This window comes from Typopeltis vanoorti, chromosome 2, assembly GCF_054136105.1.
Source record: "Typopeltis vanoorti isolate ZY-2024b chromosome 2, IOZ_Tvanoo_1.0, whole genome shotgun sequence".
Taxonomy (NCBI): Eukaryota; Metazoa; Arthropoda; class Arachnida; order Uropygi; family Thelyphonidae; genus Typopeltis; species Typopeltis vanoorti.
Genome location: NC_143550.1, coordinates 177214547 through 177236170, shown reverse-complemented (window position 1 = coordinate 177236170; position 21624 = coordinate 177214547). Strand labels below are relative to the sequence as shown.

General features: G+C 37.1%; 1 protein-coding gene across 1 annotated transcript in view; it reads right to left on the bottom strand.

Moving 5' to 3' along the window:
- Rme-8 (receptor mediated endocytosis 8) overlaps positions 1–21624 on the bottom strand; it is a 1025705-nt gene that overhangs the window by 444235 nt on the left and 559846 nt on the right. The window contains exons 27-28 of the mRNA XM_090414028.1: positions 20423–20625; positions 10227–10311 (exon numbers count right to left, since the gene is read on the bottom strand). Of these exons, the coding sequence (XP_090270154.1) occupies positions 10227–10311; positions 20423–20625 (288 nt within the window). The remainder of the gene's footprint in view (positions 1–10226; positions 10312–20422; positions 20626–21624) is intronic.

Here is a 21624-nt window from a genome sequence, read left to right as displayed (position 1 = left end):
CCTGAGTCATGCCTGATTACGATTCCAAATTACCACTTATAAAAATAAAACCTGATTTTGGCAGGAAGGATTTAGTGAGTGAATATAAATATAGATTTAGGTCACGACTGCAATAATCTAGATCTATAGGGCAGTTAAGTAAGATATTGGGTAAGAAAGCTAAGAATCTAGTATTGTATCCCTGAGTAAGGATCTTTTCTACTATAGGATACTGGCTGGTGCAGCAAAATATAAATTCGCCAGTATCCGAAGAGGAAACAATCCTAGATATAAAAAAAATAAGATTAAAATTAAGTATAAAGATATAAATAAATATAGAACATAGATATAATAGTAAGAAACAACTTTTTAACAATGGCACAGCCAGTAAGATTTTGATTGAAGAAGCTTTAAGTAAGAAAGGAATGAATTAAGTATAGGTGAAGTATAAAAGCTAACAGATATAAATTATGAGAATAAAACTATACTTTTTAACAGCAGGGATAGGCTGGAGCATTTAGGAATGGAAACTAACATCTGGACCGTAGCAGAAGAACTTCGGCAGAATTCATGAAAATGAAAAAAAATCTTCTGCATGAAGAATTGGAAGTGCTCAGTAAGGAGATACTGGAAGTTAAAACTGAGTTTAATGTGTTAAATAGAGAAATTAGGACTATAGAGATTACTTTAGCTGAAGTAACTAGAACAGGATTACGTATGGTGAGTCATTGGTGAATGATACAGTAATAAATAGTATGGGAGTGATTGGGAGTCAACAAAATGAAACCACAAGAGGTCTAGAAGAAACGAGATGTTGTGAGAATGGGGGGAGGGGATAAGTAAAAGAGCATTGAGTAATGAAACTGGGAGAGTCATGCTGAATAGCATAGAAAATGAGTCCATCAGTGACGCTTGTGTGGACTTGAATGAAGTTAAGAGTGGTAAGATATATGGTGATTCTATGATTAAGGGTATGGAGAGTGGTATGCCTGAGGAGTGATTGGCTGGTGGGACAATAGAAAGAGTGGTTTAGCAATAAAGAGAGGGCATGATGCAGACAAGATGATAGTTATAGTGGGTACAAATGACCTGAGTGGTGGTATAAATCAGGTAGCAAAAGATTTAAAAACAATGTTAGATATTGTGAAGAGGAAAAGTGTCAATGGGAGGATAGTATGTGTGCTGCCTCGTTTTGACAATTACGAATTAAGTAGACAAGTGATGATAATGAACGATATGATTGCAAGAATGTGCAAAAGAAAAGAGGTCTGGAATCTATTGATGTCTGGAGTGTGTTTGAAGGAAAAAGACAGTTGTATGCTAGAGATGGGCTGCATCTGAACATGGAAGGACATAAGCGATTGAAGAAGTTACTGTTTTCTGAACAAGTTGAAGTAATTGGGAAGGGAAACTAATATTGAAAAGGTTGAGTGTAAGAGAGAAACTCTAGCACTGATTGTATATTTATTGATCCTTATTTGCAGAATAAACTGCAGAAGAGAGGGGATAAAAATCAGCATGGGACTACTAAAATTAGTGACTTATATATCAGTTCTAAAGCCGGTACAAGATCTAGAGGGAATCTGCAATTTTTGTATATCAATGCAAGAAGCATTCGAAATAAGAGAGAATTTTTGCCATTAGTCAGTGCAATCTCACCAAAAGTTGTAGGCATTAGTGAAACTTGGCTGTCAGCAGAAGATGTAGTCACTGGAACTGAATGTGATGGGTACAGTATTTTCAGGGAGGATAGAGAAGATAAAACAGGGGAGGTGTACTGTTGATGATAGCTGATGTGTTGTTTTAAAAAGTCTATCACCCAAGTGAGGATATCTCTGTACCTGTAGCAATAATTAATGTGAGAATTGAAGCTAAGAAATGAGAGGTATTTAATATATTGCAAAATTTAAATGCAAACACTGCTGTAGGTTTAGATGGAATATCAGCTCGGGTGTTGTGTGAATGTGCAAAGGAATTTCAACCTCTCTTACTTAGATATTTAACTTAAGTTTGAACTCTGGTATGGTCCCTAGGGAGTGGAAGGAAGGCAAAGTAGTTCCTTTGCATAAAGGTGGCTCTAAAACTGCGGGAGTTAATTACAGACCAATCACCATCATGGGAGTGGTGGAAAAAGTATTGGAAAAGTTGGTTAAAGATAAAATTCAAGAATGGATGGATCATGATATGATACTCTATAGGGACCAAGATGGTTCTGTTAAAGGTAAATCCTGCCTTAGCAATTTATTAGCTTTTTATAATAGAATGACATCTGAATTGGACAAAGGAAATGGCTACACAGTGGTATTTCTGGATTTTGCTAAGATACCCCATGGAATACTGTTGCGCAAATTGGAGCAGATGAGGATGGATACTAAACTAATGATATGGATAGGAGAATCGTGCTCAGGGAGATATACCAGAAGGTGGTGTATGAAGGAGCCGAGTCCAGGATGAGGCAGGTGACCAGTGGTATGCCTCAGGGCTCTGTGCTTGGACCATTGTTGTTTAATTTGTATATAAATGATATGGGAAATGGCTTAAAGGGAGATATTCGGTTGTTTGCTGATGATGCAAAGTTGGGTAGCGCAATAAAAAATCAAGCTGATGTTGAGAGTTTGCAGGATGATTTAAATAAGCTGGTAAAATGAGCAAAACGAAATAATAATATTATTATTACGGGTATCTCCATGGAGTCAGTAGACTCATCACGGGAGACCCAAACTAGCAAAACAATATGTCATATCTCTTCTTGAATTCATTTACAGACAAAGTACTCACAACTAAGTCAGGCAATGAATTCCACTCATTCACCACCCTCCAGGCAAAAAACCTTGTTCTCACACCCTTTTTAACCACACTCTTCTTTAATTTCCAGGGATGGCCTCTTGTTCTTTCATCACTATCACACAGCTGAAACATTTCCCATGCATCAATCCTATAAAAACCCTTCAGCAATTTAAATGTTTCTATCATATCCCCTCTTCTCTGCCTATCAACCAACCTCTGCAATCCACAAGCTCTCAATCTATCAATGTAGGGAGCATTTTTTAGATCACTCACCAACTTAGTCACTCTTCTCTGAACCCACTCCACAGCCTCCTCATTTTCAAGTAATCCAGGTGACCAGACCTGAGCACAGTAATCCAAATGTGGAAGTATCAACGCTTTATAAAGGGGAATAATAACATCTTTATCTCTGGATTTTAGTGTGTTCCTCAACAACTAAGTAATCCTATGTGCAATCTTGGAAATCTTAGCAATGTGTTCCCTGAACTTCATCTCCCTATCTACCAACATCCCTAAGTCTCTAGCCTCATTAATATCTTGGAGTACTGTTCCATGAATGTAGTACACAGCTGGTAATCTTTTAATCCCAAAATGCATGACTTTGCACTTTTCAACATTGAACTGACATCCATTACCTTTTGCCCATTCTGCCAGCTTATTTAAATCATCCTGCAAACTTTCAACATCAGTTGATTTTTTATTGCGCTACCCAATTTTGCATCATCAGCAAACAACTGAATAACCAAGTAAGAGGCGTTGACAATTCCTTTGCACATTCATGCACATAACTTATTGGCATCTATTAAGTTGACCATTCCGGTATCCAAGCTACCATTCAATAATCTATTATAATCCTTCTCAACTTCAAACTAATTTGTAATGTGGTATCTATTAAATGATCTAAAATCTAGAAAACTTGCTTTATATGGATTTGTTCCTAATATGTTGTCATCCTATTACAAAAATGGAAGCAGTTTATTGAGCAGAATACCTGCCAACAGACCAATGTTGTCCTGTGTAAAGATTCCATTTCTCATTAATACACTTTCATATTTTAATTCCAATTAATCTCTCCAACACCTCGCTATCAACAAACTGGCCTATATTTTACAATCAGCAACTAGATATGCCCCTTATGCAGAAGAACTATCTTCTCTTCCTTCTACTCTCCAAGAAATTTTTTGTTGCAAGACTAATTATAAAACTGACCTTAAACAGTAATGACATATTTTAAAAGTATAAAGTAAGAGTTTTGATAATTTGTAGAGTTTAAAAAAGTATACTGCCATCTTAGATGGATTCAAGTGTCAACAGTGAAAAGCCAACAGTGACAATAACCAAGTTAAGAGCTGTTAGCTTTTTGCACATTCAGTACATTTTGCAGTAATATCCAGTCTCATAAGCCTTACGGTTTCCTCTTTCTCCACAAATCATGTTTAATATTCCCTTCTGCCGAACAAACATACACTGAATATTTCAACAATATCTTATGCGAGTCATTCATATACCATCTTCAGCAACTACTAAAGCAACTCTTCCATAATTACCCTTTCTTCTACCAACCATATAACTATAGAATGCCAAATGATTTTGCCTTGGTGTCACTACAGCACTAGACCAAGTAATTGTAGAAACAATTTAAATTGTAACTGACACCTAATGTCCTTATGTGGTGCCATCTATGGGTCAGAAAACTAAAAAGTTAATTCAGGGAAGTCTGGCTATCAGGTGTTAAAATGATTGTATCCCAGATCCTTGGTAAATTAATGCAACCATACTAGTTTAGGTTAGGAGAGTGCTTCAAAGCTGATGCTGATTCTAACAATAGCCTCTCAAACCTGTATCAACTTTATTATTATTATTATCTGAGACCTCCAGGGAGTCAAGGACTCATCAAGGGAGGATGTAAATTACTCAATCCAGCTATCATACCTACCCTTGAATTCATTCACACTAGATGCACTCACTACCCGTAAGGGCAAATTATTCCACTCACTCACTGCTCTCTGGAAGAAAAACCTAGCTCTTACCCCTTTCTTGACTGCAAATAAATTTAACTTCCATGGATGGCCTAGTGTTCTCTCCCCACCTTCCATATAATGAAACATTTCATCAGTTGAAATGCTATAACGCCCATTCAAAAGTTTATAGACCTCTATCATATCACCCCTCTTTCTCCTGTTAACCAGAATCTGTAATCCACATACTCACAATCTGTCCTCATAATCTAAACCCCATAATCCAGATATAATCTTTGTAACTCTTCTTTGCACCCTTTCCACAGCTTCTTTATCCTCTTGAAACCCGGGAGAACAAATATGCTCACAGTAATCCAGGTGTAGTCTTATCAAAGCCTTATAAAGAGGCAAAATTATTATCCTTCCTCATCCTTACATGTCAAGGTTCACTTCAATATAGCAATTATCCTCTGAGTTGTATTTGCAACTTTTGCTATGTCACCTTTGAACTTTAAATTCTTATCCACCAATAACACCAAGATCCCTTGCCTCTTCAGTTTCTTGTAGCATAACCCCGCTAATATAATATGCCGCTGGAACTCTAATCACACCAAAGTGCATAACTTTACACTTACTAACATTAAACTGATAGCCATTTTCGTTTGTCCAGATTTCCAGTCTATTCAAATCATTTTGTAATTGCTGAATATCAGTAGCATCCCTAATTGCCCTGCCTATCTTCGCATCATCAGCAAAAAATTGCAAATCTGATGATAGACCTGCTTGATGTCATTAATGTATATATTGAACAATAATGGCCCAAGGACTGAAGCGGAGGTACACCACTTTTACCTTAAATCTGGCGGATTCACACCCACTGAATACCACCTTTTGATATCTGTTTATCAACCACCTCCTGATCCAAGTCAATAGATTATATTCCAATCCCATATTCTCCAGTTTACACAATAGCCTATCATGTGTATCCTATCAAATGGCTTAGAAAAATCCAACATTATCATAGTGTATCCATTCCCTTTATCCAACTCGGCCGTAACATTGTTATAAAATATGAGCAAATTGCTAAAACATGACCTTCCTTTAGTAAATCCATGCTGTTCCCTGCAGAGTATAGAATGCTTGTCTACCCATTTCTGTATGTGAGTTCTTACCAACTTCTCTAAAATCTTCCTACCACACCAGAGATACCAATAGGTCGGTAGTTAGACACATCAGTTTTGCACCACCCTTGTGCAATGGAACTATTATACATTCCTTCCATTCCTGAGCTGAGACTCAAGTTATACAAGTGTGTGAAAGGCCTAGCCAATTCAGCTGAACATTCCTTTAAGAAACGGGCACATATTCCATCTGTCCCTATTGATAAATTCTTATCCAGGTTATGCAAGAGCTCTTCAACCTCATTTTCATGAACCTCTAACTCTTCATCCAACATAGAAGTAGCACCATGCACCTGGTTGATATATCTTAGCAAAATGAGCACTCATTAACTGAACAATCTCTTTAGCTTCCGACACTCGTGTACCATCTGCATTCAATAAAGTTATTCTTCCACATTCATTCTTTCTTTTGCTTGTGGCATAATGATAAAATTCTTTTGGATTGCCTTTAGCTTGCATGGCCAATTTCTTTTCATACTTGGTTTCGGCTTTTCTCACAATACTAGTTACTTTTCTGGCCCGAGCTTTATATATTTCATAACTCATCTCACTCTTATTCTTACAATGTTCTTTCCACATCATCTTCTTCTTGTGAATCTCTAGCTTAATAAAGCTGCACATCCATTTCACTCCCAACCTATTTACTCTTCGAACACTAGGGATACATTCAGATACTGCCTCGTCCAAGCACTTTTTCAAAGATTCCCATGCATTGCTAACATTTTTTTCATTCAGTAACTGATACCATGGGACCAAAGATAGCATTCTTCTAAGTTGGTCATAATTTCCAGCTTTGTAATGCAGCATGTAGCCTGATTTAATCGGAACTTCAATACAAGTAGATACTTCCCAAGAAAGAACAGCATGATCACTGTCACCAATTCGTGGTAAAATAGCCATATTCTTGACAGAGATCCCTTCTGATGCTATGAGCAAATCCAACACTCTTTGACCTCGAGTTCCTTCTTTCACACGCTACTTGAGAAAGTTATCTCGCAACAATTCAATAAATTCCTGTTCTTTCTGATCATGAGATTTCTCTTCTACCCAAACTTTATATAATAAAAATATTTTTCTCCATCTGATCTGTGTGAAGAAGTATTCATAGAATAGTCTGCCAATCCTGATTTGTCATACAGATAATCTAGAATGTAATTTTTCTTCCACATAGGAAATAACCTGCATAATAACCTTCCCGTTAATGTACCTATACCTCTGACAGACACCCTTCACTTATCAAGCCACATTTCTTCCCAACATAAATGAATTATTCAGATTCACCATACGTACAGATTATTTTCTGTGGATTCCCCCTCTAGCAAACTTCTATATTGAACATTTTGAAAAACAAACTCTCAACACAGCCAAACAAAAACCAACAGCTTGGCTGAACTATGTTGATGATGCATTTATTGTTTGGCATTGTGGTCCAAACACAGATACATTTTTGATGCATCTTAACAGCCAGCATCCTAAAATAAATTCACCATAGAAAAGAAAATAATAATAGCCTCTCCCTTTTTAGATACCCTAGTCACATAACTTCCTCATGGCTATTTTATCTTTCTCTATCTAGAGAAAACCTACACATACTGGAAGGTATTTATGCAATCATGCCACCAAGCCTTCCCAACAGTGTGGCATCCTCAAAATTCTTACTCACCAATCCAGGGATATTTGTTCAAATGACACAGCTCTTGAAACTGAGCTCAAGGACCTTTGTAAGACCTTTATAGACCAATGGCTATAGCTCATATAAAATAAAATAGCCAAAGTTGTTTGGAAATATGATCTCCAAACCACTTTCAAACATTTCATTCATCAACTAGCTACTTTTATAAGTTCACCTACATCCTCATGAACATCTGAGAGTGTATAAAGTTCTTTTTGTCCACAATTAAGTCTATTTTGGACACACCGGTAGATCAGTTTACACCTTGAGGAACATAAAAATTACATCCGAAATCATCTGAATGGCAAGTTCATGGCAGACCATGCTATGGATACTCCTTCACATAGGATCAGATGGAAAAAAAATCACCTTTATTATAAAGAAGTTGTTCTAGGTCAGAGAGGATATTCTTAGAATCATACCTACTTCAGCTTACCTCCAACACAATACATATTTTTGCAGACGACAGCACATTGCACTCCTTTTCTTTTGATAAACCTTTCTCCACACAACTCACCTCAACCTACTGAACTGCAACCACCACTGCCCTCAATTCAGACCTCCAACCCATCCTCCAATAGGATTCAGATAACCTAGTCAATTTCAATGCAAATAAAACCCAGTACTGTCTCATTTCTCATAAAAAAGAACCATTTTCTCCCAGTATTATTTTTGACAACACCCAAATTTCCAGACAGTCTGAGATTTCTCTTCTTGGAATTACCCTGACATCAAGCCTCTCCTGGCATAAACATATAACAAACATTGCATCTTCAGCTTCTAAAAAAACTAGGATTTCTCTTTCACTCAAGATGCTGCTTCACCCCTGAACAGTTAACCTTATACAAATCACCAATCCACCCAACCATCGAATACTGCTCCCACATATGGGGTGGGGGCCCCAAAAAGCTCCTTCAAAATGTTCATCTCAATACAGAGGAGAGCAATCAGACTTATTAATGGCCCATTTCACCCACCCCCACTTTTGCACAGACGAGCGGTCTCTGCACTGTGTTTTCAATAAATATTTCCATGGAAAATGTTCATCCAAAATAGAATCAATAATTTCCCCCACTTAGTACTAAGCTCGTTAGAATACGTGCAACGCAACTCAACTCAACATCCCTTACACAGTGCACCTTGAAACCCACAAAACAAGTTTCTTCCCCTCATTCATCCCTGCAACTGCTATACTATGGAACAGTCTTCCACTTGATGTGTTCTCTAAGGAATACAATATACAGTCATTCAAATTCAATGTGAACAAGTACCTTCTTTCCCAACCCATACATGGTACTAATGTACTATAGGCTGATCTACCAACCTCTTGTTTACGGGTTCAACATTAAAAAATAAATAAATAAATAAAATAAAATAAATCCATTTCTGAATGTGAGCCATAACCAACTTTTCCAAAATCATCCCCTCCACTCATGAGATACCAATTGGTCGATAGTTGGATACATCATTCTTTGCTCCAACCTTGTGCAATGGGATTACCATAGATTCTTTCCATTACTGTGGATTCCTCCCTGTTCTGAGACTCAGATTATATAGGCTGGTCAAAGGAATAGCTAGTTCAGCTGCACACTCTTTTAGCAACAGTGCTGATATCCCATCAGTCCTATTGCTGAACTATTATTCAGTTTGTGCAACAGCTCTAATAAATCCTCCTCATACATCTGAATTTCTTTATCCAGAGAACAGGTAGCAGAGTTTATAATAAATGTATTTTTTCCCTTTTGGTGTTAGTTGTACCATTAAGCTTTACTAAGGATGATAACTATCATGTGGCCTCAACATCCAAATCACATCTTTAAAGGAGTCAAAAACATAGGTGAAACTTTTCAATGTTTTTTGCTAATAGTGTCTCTGCTCTCCATGCAGATTTGAATTTCACCAGTGTCATATGGACATAAACGAAGGTCATTAAGTGGGGTAATTTTCACTGGTAAATGTTGCATCTAATTTTCATTCTTGGAGGTGAAGTGGTTTCAAAAATTGCAAAGACCAGTTTCCTGAGCAGGGTTTCTGAATTATTTTTGTAGCTTTAACTGATTTAGACCATCCATGGTTCTAAAAAGCAGTACAATGTGTACAACCTTTCATGAAGGGCTTTCACATCAAAAATATAAAAAATAAAATTATCCAATTATCCCAGATTATCTAACCCTTAGTCTTAAGTAGGTAGGTTAAGGGTGCAATAATTCAACAACCCTGCTCTAGAGATCAAACATGGAATCTATCCCCCAAACCACTTCAAGGCCTTCACAATATGCAGTGGTAATCAAATGCCAGGTATTGTTCATCTACCAATTAAGGATATTTACAACTTTCAAACTCATGGTAGGATTTGAACCCATAGCATAGGTTTAAATTCCGTGAACCATCCATTCACACAACCAGGTTGAGTAGACAGTTCACGGAATTGGCTAGGTTGGGTGGATAGAGCAAAAGAAACCGATTTGTCTGCAGTACCCAGAATACAAAATCGGCTCAGGTTTGATCAAATAATCAAAGGTGAAACTGTGTTTTCAAAGTGACCTGGCCATTGATGTCTGTGGATGTTTCTCCTCAACTATCATATTGCAAAACAACAAGCTCTTAATATTATATGCATTACATATGCCTTTAAAGTGAACCCCTCACCTGAACTATATGTGGAAGACACATGGGATCTGACAACAGTCTTTTAGCTTTTGGCAGCGGTTTTATGATAGCCCCATCAGCATCTCTGAAAATAACAAATCAGAGTTAACAAAAAATTTATCCATTCTGAAAGATTTTTAATTCTTTCCAAAAAAAAAAACTAAAAATAAGCATAAAATTATTTTGAAAATATATAATTATATATATGTGTGTGTGTGTGTGTGTACATATATATGAATATATATTAAATATGTAGATGCCTGCTTTCCTTATGAATATAGATTCCTTCACAATTTAAGAAGTTAATAACTGAAATAAAATCAAATTCCTGATATGTACCCTCAAGGGGTGTACAGGATATGATAGTACTACATTAAAAATTTACATCATTACTAACTTCCAATCTACAATTTTCCTCCAAATCAGTCTGTTACCTGTCAAGACTCCCACATTATCAGATCTTATATTTCTATCATCTATGGCACATTGTACCGTATCAATTCACCTATATCTTGGTCTTCCTCTGGGTCATTTTCCTGACAAACTGACAGAAACCACTTGTTTTGCTAATCTTTCCTCACCCATTCTGTTTAAGTAACTATACCACTTGAGATTAGCTCTGCTAACGCATTCCTGGATGCTGACAATATCAAGTTCTTTCCTAATATCCTAAGATGGCATCAATGGCAATTTCATAATTGCCATTGATGCCATCTGTTCACGCCTATAATCTTTCTCAGGACTCTCATATCTGTGGATGCTAGTCTTTGGTCAAGTGTTTTATTTCTGACCCAGCTCTCAGATCCATCAGTTAAAATTGGTTTGAACACTGTCTTGTATAGAGCTAATTTAGTGTTCCGACTAATTTCTCTCTTATTCCATATGAATTTATTCAATTGACTTCCCACCATTCCAGCTTTGCTGATTCTGCTGTCTATTTCTATATTTAATTTACCATCTTCACTAAAAATCATGCCTAAGTAGCTGAAATGTTTTACTTGTTCCACAGGTTCTCCATTCACAACACAGTTGACATTTCCAACGATTCTGCCTATTTTCATTGTCTTTGTTTTTTTATTGCTGACCTTCATACCATATCTTTTACAACAGTTATTCAATTTAGTCAGGGAATCTTACAGACTTGTAGCGGATTTATTTAGAAGAATAACATCGTCCACATAAAGTAAAGAGCTGACATTAACATCTCCAATTTTGATGTCATGTTTAATACCACTTTCCTTCATAATGCGATCCATATAGATAATGAATAACAGAAGGGATAATGTACATCCTTGTCTGAAACCAGATTTAACATTAAACCATCTTCCTGTACTTCCTTCTTCAATTCTAACTGCTTACTTACAACTCAAATAGAAACTAAGTATTGCTTGATATAATGCCCCATTGACACCATATATCTGTAGCGTATTGAATAGCTTCTCTCTTGGCACCTTGTCATATGCCTTTTCCAGATCGACAAAACTTAAATACAGATCTTTGTTATATTCCCATGCTTTCTCAACTATTTGTCGTAAAGTGAAGATTTGATCCTTATAGCCTCTATTTTGCCTGAATCCAGCTTGTTCTTCACCAAGCTTTTCTTCCACAATTCTTCTCAATCATTTCTCAAGTATACTGGTATAAATCTAGCCTGGAACACTCAGTAGGGATATACCTCTGCAATTCTCACATTCAGCTTTATTTCCCTTTTTATATATGGGTACTATGAGAGCTCTACTCCAATCATCAGGAATTCTTCGCTCTGTCCAGGCCTTCTGAACTATGCAGTGCAGCCACTGTAAGACTTTTATACCACCATACTTCAGCATTTCTGGTCGAATATCATCTACTCCTGCTGTCTTTCCACATTTCAAGCCTTTGATGTCTTTTTCTAATTCAAGTATGACTATGTATTCCTGACTGTATGCCTGATGAGTGTTTTTTTTACCACTGTGCTATCACTGCTTGTTTCATTTAGCAATTTTTTGAAGTAATTACTCCATACTTTAAGGATATCTTTTTCTCCCATTTTCATGTCACCTTTATCATCTCTAACTCCTTTTACAGCACTCTTTCCTCCATTTCTAAGCTTCTTCAACAACCTCCAGAATATCTTACCATCTTCTTGATATTTATTTTCTATGTTCTTGCCAAAGTCCTTCCATGACTTTTGTTTAGCTAGTTTTACACACTGTTTAGCTTTCTTACATTTGTCTCTGTATTCTGTAAAAGTAAAAGCTGACTTATTTGCCAGGAACTTTTGATATGCTTTCTTCTTTTCCTTCACTGCCTCTTTAACTTCCTGTGTCCACCATGGAGATCTGATTTTTCTATCCTTGCAGACAACCTCTCCACATGCCTCTCTGGCTGAATCAATCAGGGTTTTCTTCAAAGCTTGCCAATGAATCTCCAAGGTTTGGTTCCTGTTCTCAAACTCTTTCATTTTTTCTTCAATAATCTTTGTGTATTTTAGTCTCCAGTTCACATCTGAGAGCTGCTTAACTTTTATTCGCTTTAAAACTTTGTTATATGTTATTCTTTTCAATACGAAATTCAAACTGAAATATAATTATTGTTTAAATAAACAAAATAAAACAAGAACTTGTTTTATTAGCTAGTAACACATTACTGTTTTAGTAATAAATTAATTTATAATTTCTATGGTCAATCTGGCCTTGCAGACCATATTTTGGATACAAACCACAGGATCTCCTGGAAAAAAACCACCATGCTCGACAATACTAAATTCAAAAAAGAAAGATTGTTTTTAAAATCTGTGGCAGCACTCAAAAATCAACCGAATTTAAATAAATATGGTTGTATAAAACTTGCCAAAATTTGGGAAACATTAATTATCAGAGATCCCAGTTTACATCCTAGGCCACCTACAAATGCCCAAGAGGGCATACCACCTAGATAGGAATTTAGAGTCATCCATGTGTTTCGCTTAGTATTCTGTTGTATTTGCATCTGTGTTACAAAAGTTATTTTTAATCCCTCAAGATATCTTAGTGATGCAGATAAAATACTGGTAGCATTGAAATCAGTTTTTAATCCTTTCCCAGTGCTGTAAATATTCCATTAAACCTCCAACATGATGTCCTCATGGCACTTAAGCCTCAACACATGAATTTATAATTTCCTTATATAGTTTCAGTCTCCAGTGACCCAAAAATGGTTCTTTATTTCAGTTCTAGAAACTTCTGATGTACAACAAGAACAAATAAGTGTTACTTATTTGTTCTATAGTTTCCTTTCTATAGTCACTACTGCTCAACTACATCATCTTAACAATTATGATTTAAACGTATCTCACTGTGTATGGTATCTCCATTCTGATAATCTCAATTAAGTCAATATGGCATTTCTGTAATTGATTTGCTAATTCTCTTTTCCATCAACATTTCTTTATGCTGAGTACATGCTTAAGTTGTAAATGAATCCTGTACTCAATTATTTTATTAAATTAAGTCCCACTGATTATGATAGTCAACAGAACGAAAAAAAAAGAAACTAAATTAAACATTAAAACCTTGATTAATGTCAAGGCTCTTTGTACAGCATATGATCCCTAAAATTTTCAGATACCTTCTTATAAAACCTATTATAATCAGAAACTAAATCTTAATTAACATATGTAAAACTGGTAACACATATGCAACTTTCTTCTAAGACCAGATAAACAAATGAAAAAAAGGCCCTAAAATGTTCCTTGTATCTGAAAGATGATTCAAATTCAGTTTCATTCAGTCAAAGAATATATGCAGTCCACTTTAATCGAAGATGTAACATTATGTAACATGTAACATCTAGTCTCATGTTGGTTGAGTAGTCCAGAAATGATGTGGTCATTATAGCTATTTTGAAGGAAAGTGTTTCTTAAATGTTGAAGTCCTTTGGCTAGTTCGTTCTTGTCAGTAAGTTGGTAAATGAGTTGGTAGACTCATCACTGACATCACTTATTGGAGGCCTAAAGTGGCTTGAAAATAGTTCCATGTTTGGTCTCCAGAGTAAGGTTTCTGGACTATGTAAGAATAAAATAAAAAATTATATAATTGATAAAAATGGCAAAAAAAATTAATTAAATAAAATACTCGGACCACCCACATTACAAAATGGATAATAGGTTTAAAATAACCTTTTGTGGATGGAAACTATGCATTAAAAAAAGTTATATATATAGATATGTGTGTGTGTGTAATTTGTAATATTTGTAATTAATTTCTTGGCATCTTCAATTTATAGCTTAATGAAGTGAAAATATTTTCAACATCCATTTCTGATCAGAATAATTTAATAATTATTATTATTATTATTATTATTATTATTACCACGGGCTACTCCAGGAGTCCTTAGACTCATCGAGGGAGGCCCTAAACATCATGTTCACACAGCTGTTCAACATTCTCACAGTATCTATCATACCTTGCCTTGAACTCGCTCACTGTCATAGCACCCACAACAGACTCTGGCAGCTTATTCCACTCATTTACCACTCTAAAAGTAAAGAACCCAGCTCTAACACCCCTGCTAACCACGCTCTTGCCCAGCTTCCATGGGTGTCCCCTAGTTCTCCCACCACCAGTCCTGATCTCAAAAATATCATCTGAATTAATCCTATAGAATCCTTTTAGCAATTTGAATGTCTCAATCATATCTCCCCTTTTTCGCCTATCAACTAGTTTCTGCAACCCACAAATCTTCAACCTGTTCTCATATGGTTCATTCCATAGACCTGCTATCATCTTAGTCACTCGCCTCTGGATCCTCTCAACCTCCTCCCCATCAAGAAAGAACCGAGGTGACCAAATCTGGGCACAGTAGTCGAGATGAGGTCTTATCAGGGCTCGGTACAGAAGTACAATAACTTGTTTTTCTCTGCTCGTCAAGGTATTTTTCAACAACCAAGTGAGTTCATGAGCTGATTTGGCCACTTTTGCAATGTGTCCCCTAAATTTCAATTCCTTATCCACCAACACTCCTAAATCTCGTGCCTCATCAATCTCTTGGAGTACAGTTCCACCAATGTGGTATACTGCTGCTAATCTTTTCACTCCGAAATGCATAACCTTACATTTTGTCACATTAATTTGACATCCATTCTCCTTAGTCCAGAACTCCAATCTATCTAAGTCATCTTGCAAGACTTTGACATCTTCTGCATTCACTACCGCCCTACCCAACTTTGCATCATCAGCGAACAAATGAACTGTCCCACTTAGACCATTCCCTATATCGTTAATGAACAGATTAAACAGCAGTGGTCCAAGAACAGAACCCTGTGGCACACCACTAGTCACAGGCCGTTTTTTGGACTCTACTCCTGAATAAACTACTCTTTGATATCTCTCCATCAACCACCATATAGGTGATATACCTTTTAACTACTTGTATATGATTTCTACATTACTACAACCTTACACCAACAGATCACACAGAAACCCATGCTCGAAAAACACGTAAAACAGTGAAGACTCAGGCAAACGAGGGGATGGAAGAAGATGGGCCCCAACACTGCCCCCCCCCCCCCTGCCCCCAACAACGAAAAGGTCCCGCCAATTGTACTACGGGAAAAAGAAAGATGGTCAGCCCTCAGGTCCATTATGCAAAACCAACAAATTGCCTATTAATGGACAAAAATCATGAATGACAGAATCAAAATTCAGCCAGCCACAGTGGGTGACTACAGACACCTCACAAAAACCATGGACGAGTTAGGCATTAAATATCATACTTTTTCGCTGAAGTCAGAAAAACCTAAAAGTTGTACTAAGGGGAGTAACAGAAAACATCTGCACAGATGAAATAACCGAAGACCTCCGCCTCCATGATCTCCCACCTGTCAAGGTGTCAGCAGAATGTTGCGGGCCGACAAGAGTCCAATGCCCCTAGTACTCATAGAGATAGAAAATACCCACAAGAATATATGACATAACAACAATCTGCGGTCTAAAAATCACAACTGAACCTTTAAGAAAAAGAGCCTCATCGGGCCAGTGCCACAGATGTCAGAAATACGGACATGCACAGAAACTCTGCAGAGCAGACTACAAATGCCTCAAATGTGGACAAAACCACCCCACAGCAACCTGCTCAAAACCAAGGACCTTACCAGCCAAATGTGCGAACTGCAGGGGCCCCCCACCCAGCAAACTACAGAGGCTGCAGTCACTACCCAAAGAACAAAACAGACAACAAAAGGAAACGGATCTCTCAACACTGCCCACAGGCACAAGAGTTGACAGCTCCCAAGTTGCCTGACGCTCAACAAAACACCAGCTCTCACAAATGGAAAACACCACCAGTCTGGAAAGCCACCGTCGAAGCAGGACATACGCCGAAGTAGCCTGCCCATCCAAAGATATCCAGCAGGACCAACCTCTTCCAAACATGACAAGTCATCACAGCCTGATTGGCAAACATGCTTCAAGACTTCAGTAGAATGCTCTCACAGATACAACTCCGACATCATCCTAATCAACAAAACTCATCTAAGACCTGCAAACAATCCAAAACTGAGAGGCTACACTGTATAGAAATGACCGACTGGACTACAGAGGTGGCAGAACAGCCATATTCATCTGGAACTGCATCAGGCACAATGGAATACCCAACCCCCCCAACCTAGGACTCACCGGTGTCAAAGTCCACACAAACTCAACTGGAAGACTTATAATCTACACCGCCTACAATCCCCCCTGCTAAGACCCTGCTATTTTCTGACTTGGATGCTGTCCTGGGCGTAAATGAATCCATCATCATCGCTGGGACTTAAACTCCAAACATCTCTCCTGGAACAGCAGAACGACAAATAAAAATGGCCGTATCCTCTTCAGCTACACAGGATTAAACAATGCTGTCATAACAGGACCCACTGAACCAACCCACCAAAGCCCAACTGGCACAGTCGACATCCTAGACATCACCATCCTACACAACACCAAATACCGTACAGCCTTCAAGCACTGAACGAATTATCATCAGATCACAACCCAATCCTACTTCACTTAGGGAAAAAAGTCCAGCCCCCCCCCCCCCCCCACCACCCCCTCAATCTCCATTGTCTGGGAGAAACTTAGGAAAGTGCTACCAGAACACATTGGTCCGGTTCCCCACATAAAAGCCAGGGAAGAAATAGACACGGCAATAAAGAACCTCACCAATCAAATCAACAAATCCATAACAGCAGCAGCATATCATTGCAGGCCCTATTGAACTAACACACTACAGGCCGTTTGGCAGACCTAATGTTCTGGATATTGCTATTTTCAAAAACACTTCTCATCAGTTCCAACTTCAAGTGGTTAATGAGCTCAGCTCTGATCACAATTCAGTACTTTTAAGCCTAGGAGGGGATTCTGAACTCATTCCCAATCAGTCACATATTAACTTCACAAAATTCAAAGCTACAGTCAACACTATTATTATAGACTCAATACCTAATATCTCTTCCCGTGAAGAAATAGACGTGGCAGTCAACAACCTAGAAAATAAAATTCAAACTCGCTTATCTGCAGGCTCTTTTACTTTCACCCCAGCTCAAGTAAATCTACTCCAGAAGAAATTCTTGCTCTAATCCGAAACAAAAATAGAATTAGACACCACTATCACAACACATTATCTCCCCAGGATCGCCAAGAACTAAATAGGGCAACCAATCTAGTCTGATATGCTCTCAAAGACTTCAGGAATCAATAGTGGGAAAAAAAAAAAAAAAGCTGTATTCCTTAAAAGCTGAGGATAACTCGTTAAGGAAATTAGTTAAAGCTCTCTGCATGGTTCGTTCCACACAATGGAACGATCCAACACACACAGCCCATCCACGGCGAAAGAGGCATGGTGTACAGAGATGATGAGAAGACTGAAGCTTTTGCAGATGCCCTGGAGCTTCGTAGGCCTAACTACATGCAGACGAATTTTCTTTTCATTAAGAAAATCTACTGACAATCCACTGCGCTTCACGTCATCCCTGCAGCTGTGAAAATATTAGTTTCACTTCACCTAAGGAAGTTTATACCATCATAAAGAAGCTAAACAACAAAAAGGCTCCAGGACCCAACAAGATTACCAACAAAACTATTAACACACTTCCTCATAAAGCAGTTATGCACCTGGTAGCCATCATAAATGCAATACTCAGACTCAGTTACTTTCCCTCTCGATGGGAACAAGCTGATGTAATTCTCTTTCATAAACCAGGGAAATCACCACTGTTCCCACAGAATTATAAGCCCATCAGCCTCTTGTCATGCTTAGGGAAAATTGCAGAAAAAGTCATTCTCAATCGTCTGCAAGATGTGGTAAACAAAAACAACATTATTCCAAAAGAGCAATTTGGGTTCCATACTGGGCACAGTACAACTCAACAAGTTCATAGATTGACAGAATTATTACAACTGGATTTAGCTGGAGATAGCACACAGGAGCTATTTTTCTAGATGTAGCAAAAGCATTCGAAAAAACTTAAAACCTTCTTCGGTCATCCACCTAGATTGTATGGTCTTCTGAAAGTTCATAAACCAGGCATTCCGTTGAGACCAGTCGTAGATTGTATAGGTTGCCCCACTTACAAAATCTCAAAATTTTTATCAAATTTACTCTCCTCTTCCACTAGAAGAACTGATACTTATATAAAAAATACTTTGGATTTCAAAAATAAAATTTCAGATCTTCATTTGGATGTTTCTGATATCATGATCAGTTTAGATGTTGTTTCTTTATTTACAAATGTGCCTCTTTCGGAAAGTATTGAATTACTACAACAGGAATTTCCTTCAGACATTGTAAATGTATTTGATTTTGTAATAAATTCTGGTTATTTTTCCTTTAAAAATAAGTCGTATCAACAAATTGAAGGAACAGCAATGGGTAATCCTCTTTCTCCTGCTATCTCCAATTTCTTTATGGAACATTTTGAACAACGTATCTTTGACAATATTTCTCCCAGACTACGCATTGGTTCAGATATGTCGATGACATTTTTGCTGTATGGAATGGCTCTTCTGATGAACTTTTTCTCACTATTTCTCACTAAGTTAAACGCATTTCATCCTAGGATCAAGTTTACCCTAGAAGTAGAATCAAATAAGCAGTTAGCCTTTTTAGATCTTCTAATTCTTCGCCAACCAGATGGTAACCTACATTTCTCAGTTTATAGAAAGAAGACTCATACAGGTCATTATATCCATGCAGAATCTCATCACCATCCCAGTTAAAAGGCAGGAACTATTAAAACACTGGTTCATCGGGCCCACTCCTTTTGTTCTACAGACGATCTTTTACAGAAAGAACTACAATACATAACTTCATCCTTTCTATCTAATGGTTATAAGAATTACTTCATTAAAAGAACTTTGAGTAGTTTTAATATGTCTTCCTCTTCAAACACATAGGAAATAATGCGCATTACTATCCCTTATGTACAAGGCATCAGTGAACGTATAGCAAAAGTTTTAAAACCACTGAATATTTTTGTTGCCTTTCGACCGTTTAGAAAAATCTCCACCTTTCTCACTTCTCCTAAGACAAGCTTCCACATCTTAATCATCCAGGTGTCTACCAGATTCCGTGCTCTTGTGGATTATCTTATTTTGGACAAACGGGAACATCCGCCTCTATTCGGCTAGAAGAACACCAATCTTATATTGAATACTTTAAACCTGAAAAGTCTGGACTTTCTGAACATGCCATCTTCACTAGACACAGAGTTCATTGGAGAAAGACAAGAGTTCTTCACAAAAGTCAGTTTCTCATGGAACGCCTTTATAAAGAAACATGTGAAACTCTACTTCATTCTCCTAACTTAAACAGATCTGATGGCTTACGTCTATCCCCTTTATGGGAGATAGTACTTTACAAATCAGCTAATCTTTCCTAACTTTTTTTTTTTTTAGGAAAGTTATTGACCTTTTTAGTTATCTTACACCAGCTACTTAGGTGGCGCTTTTTGGAATTGTCAGTTAGTGTTTAATTTTGAGCTTAATGTACTGAAGATGCCTGTGGCACACAGGCGAAAATTATACTAATAAATAATCTTTCTACGTGAGTTTTTTCCGTTATTTATTGTTTATATAATTACTTGGTATCTTGAATATATTTTGCACTGTTCAAAATTTGGTGGCAGTTGCCTATCTTTAAATGTAATTAATATTCTTAGTTTTTGTCTCTAGTACACATTATGCCAAAGAAATCCTTACCTACTAGGAAAATATTCGCAAATTTGAATCAGCATTTTCAAAATCTGATTTGCCAGCTCACTTTCATTCATCAGGGCATTACCAGTCGCCATCACGCACCATTTCAGTTGAGGAACACTAAAAAGAGATCGCCATCCATCCATGCCTTGTGCCCAACATCGGGTTTTGGGATTAACAATACCTTCATTCCATAACTCTTTCATCTGAAGCAAAAATATCAACAAAATAAATATAAAACAAGGCTAATATGAACATATTTTATACTTAAGCATTTTAAACTAAAATTATTAAAATTTTATACAGTGAACATTAATATATAAAATAAATGGAAAATAAACATTTTCCCTGTTTCTCATCTGTAAGATGATGGGTTGAATTCCCTATAAACAAACCTTTGCCATCTAGCTTTATCTCTAGTCATTTCTGTCATTCCCATTGAAGCTTGTTAACTATGACCTTTCCTTCAAAGACAATAACCAAATTTTTTTCCTTCATGGTTACAGTGATCAGAATTCATTATAAAATTATGGAAACAACTACCATGTTAAACTTAATTTAATATGAACCAAAATAATCACTCGACGTTTTGACCTTCACATTGAGGTCATCATCTGGAGAATACACATATATACAAAGAAACAAGCTGCACTTCAATTTACATGGCATTCTAAAGTCACACTGATTTGGTAAACTACTGGCCTAACCTATGATGGAAAAAAAAAAAAATAAGTGCATTATTATTATTATTATTATTCAGGCCTCCATGGTGTCAAAAGACTCATCATGGGAGGTCCTTCCTAAGAACAAAGTCTGTCAAGACTCATTATTATTATTATCTCGGGCAACTCCAAGGAGTCGACAAACTCATTGAGGGAGGCCCTAACATCACGTAGAGCAACTATTCGACATTCACACAGTATCTATCATACCTCGCCTTGAACTCATTCACAGTCATAGCACCCACAACAGACTCTGGCAACTTATTCCACTCATTCACCATTCTCCAAATAGAAAACCTAGTTCTAACACCCCTGCTAACCACACTCTTGCCCAGTTTCCATGTATGGCCCCTAGTCCTCCCATCACCAATCCTAATCTCAAAAATATCTTCGGGATTAATCCTATAGAAACCCTTCAGTAATTTGAATGCCTCAATCATATCACCCCTTTTCTGCCTATCAACCAATTTTTGTAACCCACAA